At 44.3% G+C, this 20,000-nt stretch overlaps 2 protein-coding genes across 5 annotated transcripts in view; both read right to left on the reverse strand.

Moving 5' to 3' along the window:
- The window catches only part of LOC115171774 (CREB-binding protein), an 85,783-nt gene extending 83,314 nt beyond the window's left edge, over nt 1–2,469 (reverse strand). For both annotated transcript variants that reach the window (XM_029728899.1, XM_029728898.1), the window contains exon 1: nt 1,577–2,469. In XM_029728899.1, the coding sequence (XP_029584759.1) occupies nt 1,577–1,664 (88 nt within the window). In that variant the 5' untranslated portion in view covers nt 1,665–2,469. The remainder of the gene's footprint in view (nt 1–1,576) is intronic.
- A 4,639-nt stretch (nt 2,470–7,108) lies between these two features.
- The window catches only part of LOC115171775 (adenylate cyclase type 9), a 69,546-nt gene continuing 56,654 nt past the window's right edge, over nt 7,109–20,000 (reverse strand). For 2 of the 3 annotated variants that reach the window (XM_029728900.1, XM_029728902.1), the window contains 8 exons: nt 14,935–15,045; nt 14,287–14,543; nt 13,436–13,538; nt 12,048–12,262; nt 11,576–11,735; nt 11,334–11,476; nt 10,994–11,017; nt 7,109–10,694 (listed from right to left, as the gene is read on the reverse strand). In XM_029728900.1, coding sequence (XP_029584760.1) covers nt 8,927–10,694; nt 10,994–11,017; nt 11,334–11,476; nt 11,576–11,735; nt 12,048–12,262; nt 13,436–13,538; nt 14,287–14,543; nt 14,935–15,045 — 2,781 coding nt within the window. In that variant the 3' untranslated portion in view covers nt 7,109–8,926. The remainder of the gene's footprint in view (nt 10,695–10,993; nt 11,018–11,333; nt 11,477–11,575; nt 11,736–12,047; nt 12,263–13,435; nt 13,539–14,286; nt 14,544–14,934; nt 15,046–20,000) is intronic. The other variant, XM_029728901.1, reaches the window with a different exon arrangement.

The raw sequence follows: 20,000 nt of genomic DNA on the forward strand, positions 1-20,000 counted from the left end.
GACAAATCTAAGTAAGGAATGGAATTAAGAATATATACATATGGATGAGCGATGTCAGAGCGGCATGGACTAAAATACAGTAGAATAGTATAGAATACAGTATATACAATAGAGATGAGTAATGCCAGATTGATGTTTACCCAAGTGACCAGTGTTACATTTCTTAAAGTGGCCAGTAATTTCTAGTCTATGTCTATAGGCAGCAGCCTCTAATGTGCTAGTGATTGCTGTTTAGCAGTCTGATGGCCTTGAGATAGCTGGGACCGAGACACTGAAAAACAGCGTTGACGCACCTGTACTGACCTCGCCTTCTGGATGATAGCGGGGTGAACAGACAGTGGCTCGGGTGGTTGTTGTCCTTAATGATCTTTTTGGCCTTCCTGTGACATCGGGTGCTGTAGGAGTCCTGGAGGGCAGGTAGTTTGCCCCCGGTGATGCGTTGTGCAGATCGCACCACCTTCTGGAGAGCCTTGCGGTTGCGGGTGGTGCAGTTGCTGTACCAGGTGGTGATGCAGCCCGACAGGATGCTCTCAATTGTGCATCTGTAAAAGTTTGAGGGTTTTAGGTGCCAAGCCAAATTTCTTCAGCCTGGTGAGGTTGAAGAGGCTCGGTTGTGCCTTCTTTACCACACTGCCTGTGTGGGTAGTCCATTTCAGTTTGTCAGTGATGTGTACGCCAAGGAACATGAAGCTTTCCACCTTCTCCACTGCGGTCCCATCGATGTGGATAGGGGGGTGCACCCTCTGATGTTTCCTGAGTGTTTGGGTGGGTACAGTGTGGTGGTAGACCCTGAGGTTAGGTTTATGCTTAATGTTCTTCTCTCTCTGATAAAAACCAACCAAGGCAGCACTGTGGTAGGCTTTTGTTATTGTCTGGGAGGCTAGGTTTATGAGCACAGGAGACCTGTCAATAAACTTCACTGCAGGGCCCCTATTCAAGGGCAGCGTCTAAGAAATTCCTATCGGTTTCACTCTGTATGAACATTTATACAACTTACCTTCAAGTTCATGTTGACACTTCTGTTGACTGTGCTCATACAATAGTCCTATACCGGTAGGTTAACAAGTGTCTATGAGTGTTGAAATGAACCAAATTCAACAGGTTGCACTTTTCTTTTGAACAGACGCGGCGGCTATATCACAAGTCTCGCCTGCGTTCGGCCCGCTGCTCCAACTCACACTCCACCGCAATGACATTATCCGGAACATAGGGGTGGCAAGTTTTCAGAGGCGTAGCTAGTAAACCGAGAAGGAGTGACAGACACATCAGCACATGGTGCAATACCAACACCGCCAGTAGGCTGACTTTACTACCAAGGCATATGGGCAAGTCGAGAAGAGAGCAGCGGGGGATTGGCTCCTAGAGACGGGTGACTGTAGATTCAGTGACAATTTAATACCACGAACAACTAGACTGCAAAGCTCGAGAGCTGACATATGAAAGTTCCAAGTAAGGAACGCAGTCAACACCAGACAAAACAAAAGTACAGTTTATTATCACTAAAATAACTCATGCATTGTTAGCATACATTTATTTTTTCAATAGACTGACAAAATAGGCCCGACTTGGTGCTTACCTGGACCATCTGACGATGAAAGAGCAGGTGAATTGAGTTTCGGTCGCTTTGCGTTGGGAGGTCCGACGTCCAGCAAATTGTCAGCCATTGTGATCGGTAAGAATTATCCCTAAATAATGATGCAAAATGAAATTCGACTCCTTCCAGCTAGATTTTTTGTATGGCAACAATCTTCTTTCTTATTCACACCCCACGTATAGGGGTATTTAACCAACTAGCTGGCAAGATAGAAATATGCTTGCACTAGTCAGCCGAGTAGAATGTTTCAAAATAAAGGCAACAGCGCCACGCTTCGCCGCTGACAATCACCCCATGATAATCCAACACCCAACACCCACATAATTATCGTTAATAATTATGGCCAAAAAATATTTCAGTTCACGAAAAATAAATTAAAATATTAGCAAAAAAAGTATATAGTGTGGATTCAAGTCCCTTTCTCCATAAATCCCTAGATAGGCATCTTTAAATAAGCGCCTTTTCCCGGTCCAAATGAACAGCCTTAAATTCAATTTTCGCCTCCAATAAAGACAAGAAATTTACAAAAATATTTTGGATGCGCCGATGTATTTTTCTCGATACTGTCTCTCGATAAATACATCGTCTCAGAACGGAGATATGGAGAAGCGGCGCTCTCTGAAGGGGAAATCAAATATACGAGGGGCTCTCTAGACGACAAAAACTGATCCAATCCTCGTTTTTTCTCAATAATTATCTTCGAAGGAATAAAGACTTCGATTTTCTGCAGAATAAAGCCGTTTGAGCACGGTCTAAATGGCTCGTTTCGGTCTAAAAAATAAGGCTCTCCCGAAATCCTGATTCTGAGCCGCGTCAAGATGGCGGCTGTTGATTCCTCCGATACAAAAAGTTTTTTTCTTTCTAGCTAGACTGTGGGGGGGAGGGGCTGTGCAATCACGCCCTACGCAAACCTATGCCCTGCCGTGCGTCATGTGGACGTACATCAACAAGCCTCTAGGGGTGGAATAACCCAAAATATTAAGTAGCTGTCAAAGCACTTTCTAACCTAAAGTGTTACAGAACAATGTACAAGTGAGCAGTTATTGTGCAGTCCCCCATATACATTGTGTATTATGCGTCACCAAGTCACCAACCCTCATAAGACCATTGTGGGGCACTTCACCCTTGTCCATCCATCTAGTCAGCTACATTTGTATCAATTTAAGGAGCCAAGCAACAGAAGTTTACATGTCAATTGTAAATGCATCATTAAAAGTTGTAATAATTGGTAAATATCAAGCAATGCAAACAGAACCATCCAAACAAATTTCAGAAAAAAAATCACTTTATTCTTTTTTTTTACCTTCATTTGCAGACCCCTCCAAAAATGCAGCGTGCTATAGGCTATATAAAATACAGTGGGAGGGAGGCCAAAGATCTACCAGCCACAACTGTACAGTAGGCTTATATGAAACAGGGTCTGAAAACATTAACAGAAATCTAGCAGTGTGATTTTACCTTGCAGGGTGTTGATGATGTAGCCTGGTCCCAGATCTGTTTGCACTGTCTCGTCAGCTCTTACATTGACCATAGGAGCTGCCAACAGCACAAACCAATCTGAAACCGACCAGGCTACTCATGGGGGAATACAATGGGATCCCTTAGGAAGGAGAGATCTGTCACCGAGGCCTATATAGAAGTAGTGGTGGCAGGAAAATGTCCTTATAGGTCCTTATAGGTCCATGTGGCTCAGTTGGTAGAGCATGGTGCTTGCAATGCCAAGTTGTGTGTTCGATTCCCACGGGGGACCAGTACGTCGCTCTGGATCAGTGTGTCTGCTAAATTACTAAAATGTAAATTGACTTTGACATACTGAGGTGGAAAGAAGTGGACAAGTTCAGACAGCACACAATCCTAGGCCTACTGGGGTAAGTTAGAGCATCCCTCTCCCACAATCATACAGTTACACAAACATTCGTACAGGTAGGTACACACACATACTATACATGCAGGCAAACATGACATTTGGACATAATTGTAACAGTGTTCTAACGTGTATCTAACCTTCCATGTATTCCTCAACCCTTCAACAATGGCACCTGTATAAATAATACAAAATATAAAATGCATATGTACATACTGTGTACTTTGTGCTTTGTGCAAAATGTATACATACTGCATACATATCGTACTAGTGAGTATAGAAACAACCCGTCATCAATGTGCACGACAAGTCAGAGCAAATTAAAGAGGGGGAAATAAGGCCAAACATACATCAAATCAATCACATCTCTATTTGGCATCAAAACAAGTCCCATTCTGTTAGTTCACAACATTTCAATCCCATTGTCAATCCATGAAGTCCTTTTTGCAGTGAATGCAAGTGAGTTTTTTTTTTTGTACTAAGCTTTTTTTGAAGTAGGGAACCCAATACCTTTTTCACACTACTGAGCCCAACAGAGCTGTACTGAGCTGGTCCGGTAACACATTCAACACAGTTGCAGTGTGAAATGAAAATAGAGCCATCATCACAGTACGGTTCGGACTGAATTGGGCATAAGATTTGAGCTCCAATACCTCTATAAGAGTTAGCCTTAAATTCAACAATTTATTTCCCTTCGCTTTCTAAAGAACGCTACTTATCCAGCATCAACACGATAAAACACCAGGAATCCATAGTTTGATAAGCAGAGTTTCTCAAAAGCAATAAGATAAGCTCTAGCTAATATCTGGGTTTATCTTCCTTTCATGTGTCCAGACCTCAATTATGCAGTTTCCCCTTCCTTGGGACATTTAGCAACATAACACTGTGTGAAGTTTATTACTGAAACTGATTGTTTCCAATATGTCCCTTTACTGTAAACTCTCCTTCCAGACTCAGATCAAACATCTCCAATCCAAAGTTAAATCTAGAATCGGCTTCCTATTTCACAACAAAGCATCCGTCACTCATGCTGCCAAACATACACTCGTAAAACTGACCATCCTACCGATACTCAACTTCAGCAATGGCATTTACAAAATAGCCACCACTGCCCACCACTGCGACCTGTACGCTCTCGTTGGCTGGCCCTCGCTTCATACTTGTCGCCAAACCCACTGGCTCCAGGTCATCTACAAGACCCTGCTAGGTAAAGTCCCCCCTTATCTCAGCTCACTGGTCACCGTAGCAGCACCCACCTGTAGCACGCGCTCCAGCAGGTATATCTCACTAGTCACCCCCAAAGCCAATTCCTCCTTCGGCCGCCTCTCCTTCCAGTTCTCTGCTGCCAATGACTGGAACGAACTACAAAAATCTCTGAAACTGGAAACACTTATCTCCCTCACTAGCTTTAAGCACCAGCTGTCAGAGCAGCTCACAGATTACTGCACCTGTACATAGCCCATCTATAATTTAGCCCAAACAACTACCTCTTCCCCTACTGTATTTATTTATTTTGCTCCTTTGCACCACATTATTTATATTTTGCACTTTCTTCCACTGTAAATCTACCATTCCAGTGTTTTACTTGCTATATAGTATGTACTTGGTCTTTTTTTGCCTTTACTACCTCCCTTATCTCACCTCATTTGCTCACATTGTATATAGACTTATTTTTCTACTGTATTATTGACTATATGTTTGTTTTACTCCATGTGTAACTCTGTGTTGTTGTATGTGTCAAACTGCTTTGCTTTATCTTGGCCAGGTCGCAATTGTAAATGAGAACTTGTTCTCAACTTGCCTATCTGGTTAAATAAAGGTGAAGTAAAAAAATAAAAAAATAAAAAATTGTAATCAATGGAATTTGGGTAGGTTACAAGGGTTGCACGCTCATAATCAGCAAGAATACATTTGACAATTTGAAAACAATCCCGTTTGTAGATTAATGCACTTAAAATGGGCCTAACCCCATTCAAGGAATTCTACATAGTACAACAATATCCAGTCAAACAAAGCAAAACTACATTTTAGTTATTCCCTGTTTTTAAATGCACATCAGAACAAATAAGTGGCAGCTGTGTACCAAAAAGTGACAATGAACTGCAATATTGAGTTTCACACTCATATCAGTGATACTAAATGTTGGAAACAATTGCTCAGCAGGTTATGTAGTAGAAAAGGCACATGTCAAATTCATATAAAAAGTTAAAAGAACTTGGATGAGAAAAATATGTACACATGTAAAATAGCAAAAAAAAAGTGTATTCAAGGAGGTTTGAGAAACAAAATGTGGCAATCTTAATTAAATGATATCAGAGTTGATTTAGAGAGGATTTTCCTATGACTGAAAAGGCACTACTAGCAAACTCTTGCAGTACACACAAGGAACCTGTAGTAAAACAAATTATGGCACTACAAAAGAGAAACTTAAGTGCTGAAAGTTGAAAGATGCACTTAAAACCCAAATGATTGCTGGGATATCCTGAGCATCTCCATCTTTACTCAACTAAAACATGGAGTCTTTTACGATGAACATTTACTTTCCAAGTTATACTCCTAATTCAGAACGCTTTGATATTGTACCTTTGAGGTTTCAAAGTATGTCTGAGGTCACAAATATTATAAGACATTTCCATCCCCAGTTTTTATGTAAGTAAAGTCATACCGTATCATTTTTTTTAAATCACGACATCTGTGATGGAAACAGGAAGTTTCGGTACAATTTTATAAATGCCGAAAGATAATTTGTTTGTTCGATGGGGTGGGATTTTTCTGTGTTGGTAATTTTTTTAATTAATTATGCGAGAAATGGCAGTGGAAACGCCTTTAAAGGTAAATATTCATATAATAATCATATCAAAGTAAACCTTGAGTCACGCGATGATAAGCAGTTTATTAGGCTACAGATGAAATAGTCCGAACTTATGATGGGTGATGAAAGCGCACAGTGATCTTGATGCTCCTTTTCAATAAATATCCAGGGTCTGATTCTGGTGACATGTTGATCGATGCTTGGCTGCCATTTGAAAAATACTCATTTTCTCGCTCTTATCCATAATAATCTCATTATGTAGACTAGCCTATCTGCACTGTATCTGTGAGTTGTTGGCAAGAGCGCATGTACCGAGACCAGAGTAGGCAAATAGGCTATTTTACCCAACAGTTTTTTTATAACAAAACTATTGGTAGAGTTGAAAATGCAATGGAAACACACTGAACTTTAGATTTTTATTTGGTACGTAAAAACTTAAGTGAAAAAGTACATTTTGTGTGCACTATGTCATCACGCACTGATTTTTTTAATAAGTCCGTTTGGTGGAAAAACACCACTGGTGGAAAAATTTGCATATTTTCTTTATGCAGATTTTAGAATATTCGGCATGAAAATCTGTCGCCAATTGGATGGAAACCTAGTAGTACCATTACTTGTTTTGTTATTTCCCCCGAGCACCCAAGCACTTTTACTAAAACAGAGAAAGTGACAGGGATGATTAGACTTGCAGTTGGAGGATATGCACTGTACAGTTTACCATACTCAATTCTCTCAAGAAAGGGTCTGATAAAACAATGCATACAGTACATATATAAAAAGAAAACAACGAGATCTCAACTTCGACAAAACAAACACACAAAACAAATAGGAAAATATGTAGCACTGAACATGCACACTTTACATGTTTATATGTTTTATATGTTGCTTACATGGCGCATGTTAGAAACTTCCCTTATTATCCAGGATCTAATTTGGCAGGAATGCTGTAACAAGAAGAATCGGGTGCATTCCCCCTTGCATGTATTTCTAAATAGCCGGACGGTAGAGTAACAGGAGTGGAGAGTGGCGATAGCAGATCAAGTCCTATTTGAAGGTCAATATACCAATCTACCATTCCGTTAAACTGGATCACTCAACATCTTAACTCAGGTCCGTCACAAGAGACTACTCAAGATTAGCCTGGTCTGTTTGTGCTCTTGCCTATTCCACATGATATGTACGTGACGCACATGTAACAATTTTAGCAGATTGTTAACTGTATTGTAAGCAAACCAGCACGTTCAATAGAAACATCCTATTAGGACGCCTACCAAGAGGGGTGCACTTCAAACCTCAACAACGGTAGCCTAGGAAGAGGTTATGGCACATGAACTAACCTGTGGTGCTAAAAGTTAGCTTTATAGACTTGCAGAGCTAATGTGCAGTTGAAGCTAATTAATGATATGTTAAAGAATTAGGGTCAAGTCCTAACTTCACATTTTCACTTAGTCATGCATTGATGTCAATGGGAGACTTCGACTTAAAACAGACTTAAGTAGGAGTTAGCATTCAGCCCTAATTACTATTACCAAGGTCTAGTTGACGGCTTGAGGCTGGTAAGACAGAGGTCCTTACTTTTAACCAGGGCCGGGAGAAAAGATACCACATCAGCAAGAGGGATTTCATTATTTCTTGATCACACTCCCGACCTTCTTCCCACGGTTTCATCAGTTGCAGAATGACAACTTACAGCCACCTCTCCACATGAGGCCGTGGAAGGCAGTTATTACTGTAGTGTAGCGCACAGACACAAGCACACAGTCAAGCCTTCCGACTGATGTAGATATTGTTGTGGGTTTGTCTGAGAGCGTTGTGCGAGGCCTGTGCTTTTCTTAGACAATTTAAAGTGATTCACTGTGAAAAGTCGACTCCATCTTGCTTCCCTTTATAACCCATCATTCACTCTTCACTGTGGCATTCCTTATTGCTCCAATTCTTGTAAACTCCTTAACTACAGTAATAAAAGCAATGTCATAGCTACACAGACCAAAGACAACTATAACAAACTGACAGAAACCAAGCTTTTGCCTTAAAATGTACATAAGGTTCACAGTTTTGTAGTGTAGAAGTCTTTCCCAGTTTTCTTTTCCCTTTATGTTTCTTCCTCTTTCCTTGTCCAGATCAGCTTGGTCTACACATTATTTTGTGCTAAAGGCACTTAATCAAAAGACGTAAAAAACAAGGGCAAAAAAAAAGCCCAAACATACAACAAAAAAAAGACTAAAGATGTTAGTGAGAATCAAGTAGATCATAGGAGGCTGGGTTTCTATAGCAACATAAGTGCCCATCGTACTTTCCCCATCTTCTTATTCCCTCTTACTGTGCCCACCAGATACATCGGTCGTGTTCAGTGGGCATGAACCGGAAGAAAACAAACGTAGTATCTGAACTTGTTCAATAAGAAACGCTCATTTTCGCTTACAGTTGCAAAAAGATTTACAAAGGTGTGCCCTAATGAGCACGAACCTGGAGAAGAATTGACAACAGAGGAGCCAGAAACTGGTTTCTTACAGTCTGCCATTTAGGTGTTTCCTCCTGTATGCCTTCTCGTCACATATGCCTGTTCCATAATAAGCTTCAACTGGCAGGAATGCAAGAAAGGTCATGCTTAAAGGGCTGAAGGCTAATGCAAAAAGCTATCGCAGACATAACAGTCTTAGAGTTTCGTTAGCTCGCCAATAATGTCATCATCGTCCTTCTCTTTCTCTTTTTCCACCTCCTTCCGTAAATCAGTTGCTGTGGCATTCTGAGGGGAGAGAGGCTGGAGGGAGGCAGGCACCACAGGTTTTGGTTGTTGGAGGATGTTTGTTGTAGGAGCTCCAGCTAGACTAGTGGCGGGCAGATTTGGTTGTTGGACGTTGGTTGAAGGAGTTTCACCTTTATTAGTGATGCACAGATTTGGTTGTTGGACTGTCAAAAGAACTCCAGTTAGGCTAGTGGTGGGCAGATTTGGTTGTTGGACTGTCAAAAGAGCTCCAGCTAGACTAGTGGAGGGCAGATTTGGTTGTTGGATGTTGGTTGAAGGAGCTTCACCTTTATTAGTGATGGGTAGATTTGGTTGTTGGACTGTCAAAAGAGCTCCAGTTAGACTAGTGGAGGGCAGATTTGTTTGTTGGACGTTGGTTGAAGGAGTTTCACCTTTATTAGTGATGGACAGATTTGGTTGTTTGACTTTCAAAGTAGCTCCGGCTTGACTAGTGATAGGCAGGGAGGCTAGACCAACATAGGATGATGAGGAGGAGCGTCTGGCTGCGATGGTCTCTGTAGTAGTAGGGCTAGAGTAGTATTGTTGCCGACTGTCTGGCCTATCTCCAGCCTCCACCACCCCCCTCTCAGGCCGCAGCAGACCCGTGGACACCCCAGAGCTGAGCGAGGGACTGGTGGTATTGGGTACACCAGCCATGGAGCTAGGCACCATATTAGAGAGCTCATCCGTTGGCGAGCGCCCGATACTTCCATCCACCTGCACCCGGATCTCTGGTGAGACGGAGAGCAGGTACTGGGGCACGGGGGTGCCGCTGTCCTCACTCTTGGGGAACAGAAAGGTCTTCATTTGACCTTTGCCCTTGACGTTGACTGTGCCGCGGTAGTCGAAGTTGTAGTCCATGGCACTGAGGGCGCAGTAGCTCTCCTCGCTCACCTGCACGCGGCACTCCACGCCCGTGGTGTCCATGCGACTGGCGATGTTCACAGTGTCGCCCCAGATGTCGTAGAGCAGCTTAGTGGTGCCGATCACCCCTGCAGTCAAAGGGCCGTGGTTGAACCCAATGCGCAACTTGAACTTGAAGCCCAGCATGTTCTTGTTGAAGTCGTCCACCACGCGCATCATCTCCAGTGCGAAGTCAAACAACGCCCGCAGGTGGCCGTGAGGGTGCGGTGCCTCGGCGCACTGCTGCGCGTTCAGCCCAGCCGCCGCCATGTACGTGGCGCCGATGGTCTTGATCTTCTCGATGTTGTTGAAGGGCGGCTCGCGAAGCAGTTCGTCGAAGTCACCGATGAGCTCATTGAGCACGCGGTAGCACTCCTTGCCGCCCTCGTAACTCTCCTCGTAGAACTCGCTAAAGTTAACGATACTGGCAAAAATCACGCCAACGTTACCATGGTTTTTGGAGTAACTCTGAGTCACTTTGAGCTGCTCTGCCACGTGGATGGGGATGATGTTTCTAAGCAACCAATCGGCTTGGTCCCTCATGTTCTGGATCTTGATGCGGTGCTGGTCGGCCTCCACGTTGCCGTGGTAATGGAGGCGGTAGCTGACCTCGAACTCGCGGTTGAGGAACCAGACGAGCAGGAGGAGCAGGAAGAAGGCCACTCCCACCTCGGGGCCCAGCAGGTCCTGGAGGCGGGGCACAGGGTCAGCGGTGGGCTCAGACTGATCATGTACAACACTGCTGCGGTTACTGTTGTTGGTGGCGTCGCCAGACCTGGAGGAGAGAGAAAGGGAGGGAGAGATGGAGAGAGAAGGGGAAAGAGAGAGGAGGGAGAAACAAGGAAGGAGAGAAGGGAGGGATGGAGAGTTGGAGAATGAGGTAGGGAGGTAGAGATGGAGAGAAATGTAGGCAGGGAGGGAGAGAAGGAAGGAGGGATGAAGAAAAAGAGAGGGAAGGAGTTAAGGAAAGGTGGAGTGAGAGAGATATATTTATAATCTGAGAATACAGCATGGCCTTCCAGTGATACATTGTGAATGCATCATTAGTTGTATGGATAACTTCATTCTACTCACCAAAATAACATACTGTTGGCAGAACTGGAAGACAGAGGACAAATTAAATTACACCGAGTGTCAGCACAAAGGAAAAGTCATACTAAATTATGACATTGTGGTAATATTGTATACAATATCCTATCAAACTTCAGTGAGTGCATTGGTAGTGGATTAAATGGGTAATATACAAATTTGAGTGTGGTTACATTTCTCCAGCCCCGTTCCTCAGTTGTTTACCAAAACAGTGACAGGGTGTTGTTATTGTTTGAACTGCAGATGCCCCTTTAAGGTCCTTTCCGACCAACAAAAAAGGGCCATAAATGTGTTAAAAAATAGAATCCATTATAACGTGTCTGACCTGCAGGGTGGGCTGAAGAGCAGGGCGAACAGCACCAGTCCCACCACGGTGGCCATGGCCGAGCGCATCCAGCAGCTCAGCTGGCAGAAGTTACAGTACTGGATGATGGCAATGATCACTGCACAGCAGGTGAGCATGGTGAACTGGGAGACACCGATAGAGACACAGGAAGGAACAATCGTTAGCATTAGCAAACTCTGGAGGAAATTACCAGGGCAAATGAACAGAATAGACACGCTCACCTGTATGGAGAGGTGCATGTCACAGGTGACGTGTGAGAAGACGGACACAGCGGGCAGGGACACCAGCACGGCCCCTATCAAGTGACGGGGGACCCAGCCAGAGATGGCCCTCAGCAGGGTCCTAGTGCAGCTCATCACGCTGTCCAGGTAGAAGGCCATCCTGGGAGAGGAGGTTAGCTCAGAGAGGGCTGATAGACAGTACGTGTACAGTAATCCAACCCCATTGAAAAACAGGCTAATGGCCTCCCCTTTTCCCCATCTTCAAACCTCACCCCACTTAGTTCTCTCCCTTCCTTTACCATTCTCCCCCTCTTCCTCTCCTCCCCAGTTCCAACCCCCTCCTCATATCCCTCTCCCCACCCCCTTTCCCCTCTTCTCCCTCCTCCGTCCATCCCTCCCAACTTCTTCCCCCTTTTTCCTCCTCCTCCCCATCCCTCTCTCCACCTGTCCTTCTCTCCCTCAACCGTCTTACCGTATAGACAGCACCAGCGCCAGGGCCTCCAGCAGGGCAGCCACGGCAACCAGGGTGAGGGCCGGGGCAGGCAGGGGGGCCCCAGGGAGAGAGAGCAGGGGCCGGAGGAGGCAGGCCAGGGAGAGGGCCAGGAACACTGAGCAGCACAGGACCATGTCCAGGAAAGAGCTGAAGGTAGGGCTGGCAAAGGTCTGTACCGCCGCCTGGGTCTCCACCTGGAGACGGGAGGGAATAGATACTTTGTTATTTTTCAACGGAAATGGATTGATGCCTTACTAAAGGCACAATGGCAATGAATGGTGCCTGGGTCCGGTTGCAGAGTGTAAAGAGATAAAGAGCGGGAGGGTTTGGAAAGGGTAAAAGAGAGAGAGCAAAGGTTGCGGGAGAGAATAGAGAAGCATAAAGAATGGAAGTCTTAATAAAAAAACATTAATAAAATTGTCTCATTGTGATTAAGTACCGTAATTTCCGGACTATTAAGCGCACCTGAATATAAGACGCACCCACTGAATTTAAAAAAAAAATGTATTTTGAACATAAATAAGCCGCACATGTCTATAAGCCGCAGGTGCCTACCGGTACATTGAAACAAATTAAATTACACAGGCTTTAACGAAACATGGCTTGTAACAAAAATAAATAGGCTTTAACGAAACACGGCTTGTAACAAAAATAAATAGGCTTTAACGAAACACGGCTTGTAACAAAAATAAATAGGCTTTAACGAAACACGGCTTGTAACAAAAATAAATAGGCTTTAACGAAACACGGCTTGTAACAGTCTACTGCAGTAAACAGTAGACTACCAAGAAAGTCATTGGTCACTATCTTCCTCCTCCTGTGCACTGAAACCACTGAAGTCATCTCCTTTCAAAAAAATATGAAAGCGGGAAAAATCCATATTTTAGCCGCGTCATTGTTTAAGCCGCGAGGTTCAAAGCGTGGGAAAAAAGTTGCGGCTTATAGTCCGGAAATTACGGTAATAAATAAGTATGAAACTGAACAAAACATTATCCAGACGTGAAGTTGAACATGCAGTTCCCCCACTGTACCAGCAGAGAGCATCACAAGCTAAGAGGACATCCCTATCGATGTCCTGCAGTGATTTCCCTGTCTTTGCCGCAGTCCTGACAGGCCATACATAGTGCAGTGCTTACAGGTTACTCAGGGAACACACGCACGCACACACACACACACAGAGAGAGCTAGATAGACAGGGTGAAACGGATAGGGAGTCAGTGGGACAGACAAGAAAAGACAGAACAGGTCTAGTCTAGTAGACAGAGAGGAAGTGGGACATCAGAAAGACAGATAAGAGGAATACAGATAGAGACAGACAGACACATACAGACAGAGAGACAGAGTAACAGACAGAGAGTGATACACACCTCTTCCTGGTAGCTAGTCCTGTAGGCAGACTCCAGGGTTCTGTCCAGGAAGGTGTGGCTCAGCTTGTTGATGGGAGGCTTGAAAAAGTAGTCCTTCATCAGACTGGGAGATGGACAGATCAACAGACGTCAGTCAGTCAGTATAGAGAAGACAGACTTGGCGGGGAGAGAGTTACACCAACCTATCATACCACCAGGGCCGTCCGTGTTCATAAGGCACCAAACATTTTGCAATGGAAAATGAAAATCAGCTTTTCTTACTGGACAACTCCAGATAGTCCATCAACTATATCATGTCTGTTTTCTTCCATTTGGTGCCGAATGAACATGACCCAGGGGCTTATTCAGTGGGCAGAAGCATAAGGATCACTACAAACAAAATAGCACGGAGCAGATCATACCGCAGTGAGTGTTCTATATAGGATTGCAAAATTCCAGTAACTTTCTCAAAACATTACAAAAATATTATATATATATATATATTTTTTATCCCAGTTGGAGAATTCCCAGAATCAGTGGGAATAAGCAGGAAATTCAAATCCTCCAACCCAGATTTCTATAAAACTGGAGATTTTAGGGAAAGAAAGGGAATTTCTGTAACACTAGTTCTATAAAGCACATTGTAAATAGACACACTGTACCAAAACATACATTGACATCACGTGAAATATACGTGTGGGTCTGCTTCTTACATAACAGTTCTGCCTTCAGCGTTCAGAATCTTATCCTTTGATTCCCTTAGCGTGGTCTCAGATCTATTAGTGCTGTCCAGCCAACTCCCCAAAAAGCTCCCCCACATCCATCAAGCCCGGTTCCAGATCAGTTTGTGTAACATCCATCCATCCCCTCACCTGTCCTCTTTGATAACATCCACAAAGTGAGCGTCGCTCCTCTCTCTGAAGTTCTTGGAGCGCAGGGGGATGAGAGCAGAGTGGTCCATCCCCATGGCCCCTCCACCCCACTTCTTCTCCTTCTCCTGAAGCATCTCACACAGGGACGTTTGGCTATTGGTCAGGGGCTCCTCCAGCCTGGGGCTCAGCAGACCGTTCAGGGCCTTAGGGCTGCGGCCTACGGGGGCCTGGGAGGGACATTTGAGAGATGAGGTGTCCTGATGGAGTTAAGAGGAGAGAGGCTAGTAAGAAGCTGTGTGTTTGTGCGTGTGCGTGTGTATGTGTGCGTGCGTGCTGAAACAGAAAGAGGAGAGTGAGAAGTGTTAGACCTGAGGTCTTGGATAAGAGTGATTAGTGACTTAGTGAAGCCAATGAATCAAGATATTTACGTTTGGCTAGGTTCTATAAAGTGATGTCAGGCTTGTTCTTGTCACGTCATTCCATCATGTATAGTATGGCGATATAAATATGACTTCAGAAATAAAATAACACTAAGCCTGATTGGATGAACTGGGATTGGATTTAAGTGAAGTTAGGTTGGGATGAGTAAAGGTCACGGCCAGGTTCAAAGGTCAAACGTTCACTAGAGTGAGGTAAGGTGAGGCGAACCTTGCTGCTATTGGTCGTGTGATCATCATGGCAACCGTTCTGCACCGTGCCCTTCTCCAGAACCTGATCCTCCTTTGGAACTACAGCCGCACTGCAGGAGAGACAGGGAGACTGGAGACAGAGAGAAGGAGAGGTATTTGTCTATTTATATCATTTACAGTTTCTTCAATCCTAGTATTGACAAATTCTCATACTGTAGTTTACTCTTGTGTTGTGTGGTTAGTGTGCTTAGCCTAAGTATTGATTGGGTGCTTCAACCACACACGCACGCAAACACAAAACAGTTTTATTTTTCTTAATTCACAAATATGCAAACATATTTTCACTGTTTAATAGGTATTTATTTTCCAGGGCTTGTACTCTGCTAGCTTAGGTCTTAAAACCACAAACCCAGATATTCTTAACAATACCAAAGTCTTGACATAATAATTATTCTAAAAACATGGTGTCGTAGATACTCAATGTCCTCCAGGCTATAGGGAAATGTAACTTCCATCATTCAAACATAAAAACATAAAACAGGGTAGTGACTCAGGAGGATTGATCATATGGTATAAACGGACCTTTCACTACAGCAGATCAAAAAGGGTAACATCCACATTTGGTTCAAACTCAACAAAGCACAATCCTTACTAACAATGATATATATAAAGTAGGGCAAAACAAGAAATGTCCCTTTTCCAGGACGCTGTCTTTCAAAGATAATTCGTAAAAATCCAAATAACGTCACAGATCTTCATTGTAAAGGGTTTAAACACTGTTTCCTATGCTTGTTCAATTAACCATAAACAATTAATGAACATGCACCTGTGGAACGATCGTTAAGACACTAACAGCTTACAGACAGTAGGTTATGAAAACGTAGGAGAGGCCTTTCTACTGACTCTGAAAAACACCAAAAGAAAGATGCCCAGGGTCCCTGCTCATCTGCATGAACGTGCCTTAGGCATGCTGCAAGGAGGCATGAGGACTGCAGATGTGGCCAGGGCAATAAATTGCAATATCCGTACTGTGAGACGCCTAAGACAGCGCTACAGGGAGACAGGATGGACAGCTGATCATCCTCGCAGTGGCAGACCACATGTAACAACACCTGCACAGGATCGGTACATCCGAACATCACACCTGCGGGACAGATACAGGATGGCAACAACAACTGCCCGAGTTACACCAGTAACTCACAATCCCTCCATCAGTGCTCAGACTGTCCGCAATAGGCTGAGAGAGGCTGGACTGAGGGCTTGTAGGCCTGTTGTAAGGCAGGTCCACACCAGACATCACCGGCAACAACGTCACCTATGGGCACAAACCCACCGTCGCTGGACCAGACAGGTGTCATGACGTTGGCCTCTTTGGGTACAGGAAGGACAGTTGACCCCCTCCCCTTTGTACCATCACCCAACCTACCTTCCCCCCCAACCCAGGGTTGTAAAAATTCCAAGAGGAGAATCTACTACAACATGTTTCATAGAGAGACAAAGGAAATTCTTCCAACTCATAGAATTGGAGAACCTAGCGACATGTGTGTTCTGGAGAAGATATGGAAGATTGATGAAGACTCCAGCTACGAACTGATCCGCTTGGTACAATTTTGTGATACTCAGAAGAGACAATATAGCCATATTACCCTAAAACGGTCTACATGATAGCCTCAGCGATGAGACTGAATCCACATGGGTGTATACAATGTATTATTAAGGATAAAGCTATTTGTAATACATTGAGATGCTATGTACTGATGTTAATGTGATAGAATTATATTTCTGTAACCAAGTCTAGCTCAGTCATAGGCACGCCCCCAGGGACACATACAGGACCAGGCGTCATTTGACAAGCCTGTTCTCTGGGTACTATAAAAGACCCCCTGATTTACATTTCTGGAGACCAGGCCTACACTCCATTGCGAGTTGGCTCATAGGTTTGACCAGCCAAGTACTCTACTGAAAGTGAACCATACCACGTGGTTAACTTTTAGACTATCGATATCGACAGAATAAGAACAAGTCTTTGATATTAATTATTAGTCTGCAGCTAAGTAAATTATATCATCGAACGCGAAGACCAACCACATCCATTCTATGACGACATTCATGAATGTCGCTCTGACAGATCCATTCTAACCGAGAGAGAGAGAACGCTGACAAACTCTCCATCAGAACAAAACTCTCCAACAAGAATCCCGACGACACATGAGCGTAAATATATATTGATTGCAAACGTTCCCGAATGAGTGAGCCTTCAATTGTCAATTGTTAATATTAATGAACTCTGTGTAACTTCTCAGCTTACCGTTTTATGACCCATTGTCTAACAGACCAGCCATGCTTGTTAGCCAGTAGGGCACATTACTATGCCAATCCTTGGTGACGATAGTTGCTGTTTGTATGTTTTCTGTTAATTACTTAGTGTAGTAAATAAATTATTTTAAGACAATTGATGTATGGATGATTTTAGTAAAGACTGGGTTCGTGCAGATAACCAAAAATTACAACTTTCATGATGAGACTGAAACAACATACGGGTTAAGATTGACTGCTATCGATGTAAAATATTACTAAGTATTTTAAGAGTTTATTCAGAGGATAACAGCTCTATAAACGTTCTTCTGTGGTGCCCCGACTTTCTAGTTAATTACATTTACATGATTAGCTTAATCAGGTAATATTAATTACAGAGAAATAATTTTATAAGTTAGCATGTCATATCACTTAATCCGGCATAGCCAAAGACACGACACAGGACTGGCAAAAAGTGCTCTTCACTGACAAGTCGCAGTTTTGTCTCACCAGGGGTGATGGTCGGATTCGCATTTATCGTCGAAGAAATGAGCTACACCTAGGCCTGTATTCTGGAGCGGGATCGATTTGGAGGTGGAGGGTCCGTCATGGTCTGGGGCGGTGTGTCACAGTATCATCGGACTGAGCTTGTTGTCATTGCAGGCAATCGCAACGCTGTGCGTTACAGGGAAGACATCCTCCTCCCTCATGTGGTAGCCTTCCTGCAGGCTCATCCTGACATGACCCTCCAGTATGACAATGCCACCAGCCATACTGTTCATTCTGTGTGTGATTTCCTGCAAGACAGGAATGTCAGTGTTCTGCCATGGCCAGCGAAGAGCCCGGATCTCAATCCCATTGAGCACGTCTGGGACCTATTGGATCGAAGGGTGAGGGCTAGGGCCATTCCCCCCAGAAATGTCCGAGAACTTGCAGGTGCCTTGGTGGAAGAGTGGGGTAACATCTCACAGCAAGAACTGGCAAATCTGGTGCAGTCCGTGAGTAGGAGATGCACTGCAGTACTTAACGCAGCTGGTGGCCACACCAGATACTGACTGTTACATTTGATTTTGACCCCCCCCCTTTGTTCAGGGACACATTATTCAATGTGTCTGTGGAACTTGTTCAGTTTATGTCTCAGTTGATGAATCTTGTTATGTTCGTACAAATATTTACACATGTTAAGTTGTTGTCAGTGAGAGGACGTTTCTTTTTTTGCTGAGTTTATATATATATATATACTGCTCAAAAAAATAAAGGGAACACTTAAACAACACATCCTAGATCTGAATGAAAGAAATAATCTTATTAAATACTTTTTTCTTTACATAGTTGAATGTGCTGACAACAAAATCACACAAAAAGAATCAATGGAAATCCAATTTATCAACCCATGGAGGTCTGGATTTGGAGTCACACTGAAAATTAAAGTGGAAAACCACACTACAGGCTGATCCAACTTTGATGTAATGTCCTTAAAACAAGTCAAAATGAGGCTCAGTAGTGTGTGTGGCCTCCACGTGCCTGTATGACCTCCCTACAACGCCTGGGCATGCTCCTGATGAGGTGGCGGATGGTCTCCTGAGGGATCTCCTCCCAGACCTGGACTAAAGCATCCGCCAACTCCTGGACAGTCTGTGGTGCAACGTGGCGTTGGTGGATGGAGCGAGACATGATGTCCCAGATGTGCTCAATTGGATTCAGGTCTGGGGAACGGGCGGGCCAGTCCATAGCATCAATGCCTTCCTCTTGCAGGAACTGCTGACACACTCCAGCCACATGAGGTCTAGCATTGTCTTGCATTAGGAGGAACCCAGAGCCAACCGCACCAGCATATGGTCTCACAAGGGGTCTGAGGATCTCATCTCGGTACCTAATGGCAGTCAGGCTACCTCTGGTGAGCACATGGAGGGCTGTGCGGCCCCCCAAAGAAATGCCACCTCACACCATGACTGACCCACCGCCAAACCGGTCATGCTGGAGGATGTTGCAGGCAGCAGAACGTTCTCCACGGCGTCTCCAGACTCTGTCACGTCTCTCACGTGCTCAGTGTGAACCTGCTTTCATCTGTGAAGAGCACAGGGCGCCAGTGGCGAATTTGCCAATCTTGGTGTTCTCTTGCAAATGCCAAACATCCTGCACGGTGTTGGGCTGTAAGCACAACCCCCACCTGTGGACGTCAGGCCCTCATACCACCCTCATGGAGTCTGTTTCTGACCGTTTGAGCAGACACATGCACATTTGTGGCCTGCTGGAGGTCATTTTACAGGGCTCTGGCAGTGCTTCTTCTGCTCCCCCTTGCACAAAGGCGGAGGTAGCAGTCCTGCTGCTGGGTTGTTGCCCTCTTACGGCCTCCTCCACGTCTCCTGATGTACTGGCCTGTCTCCTGGTAGCGCCTCCATGCTCTGGACACTACGCTGACAGACACAGCACACCTTCTTGCCACAGCTCGCATTGATGTGCCATCCTGGATGAGCTGCACTACCTGAGCCACTTGTGTGGGTTGTAGACTCCGTCTCATGCTACCAGTAGAGTGAAAGCACCGCCAGCATTCAAAAGTGACCAAAACATCAGCCAGGAAGCATAGGAACTGAGAAGTGGTCTGTGGTTACCACCTGCAGAACCACTCCTTTATTGGGGGTGTCTTGCTAATTGCCTATAATTTCCACCTGTTGTCTATTCCATTTGCACAACAGCATGTTAAATTTATTGTCAATCAGTGTTGCTTCCTAAGTGGACAGTTTGATTTCACAGAAGTGTGATTGACTTGGAGTTACATTGTGTTGTTTA

This window comes from Salmo trutta, chromosome 32 (assembly GCF_901001165.1).
Source record: "Salmo trutta chromosome 32, fSalTru1.1, whole genome shotgun sequence".
Taxonomy (NCBI): domain Eukaryota; kingdom Metazoa; phylum Chordata; class Actinopteri; order Salmoniformes; family Salmonidae; genus Salmo; species Salmo trutta.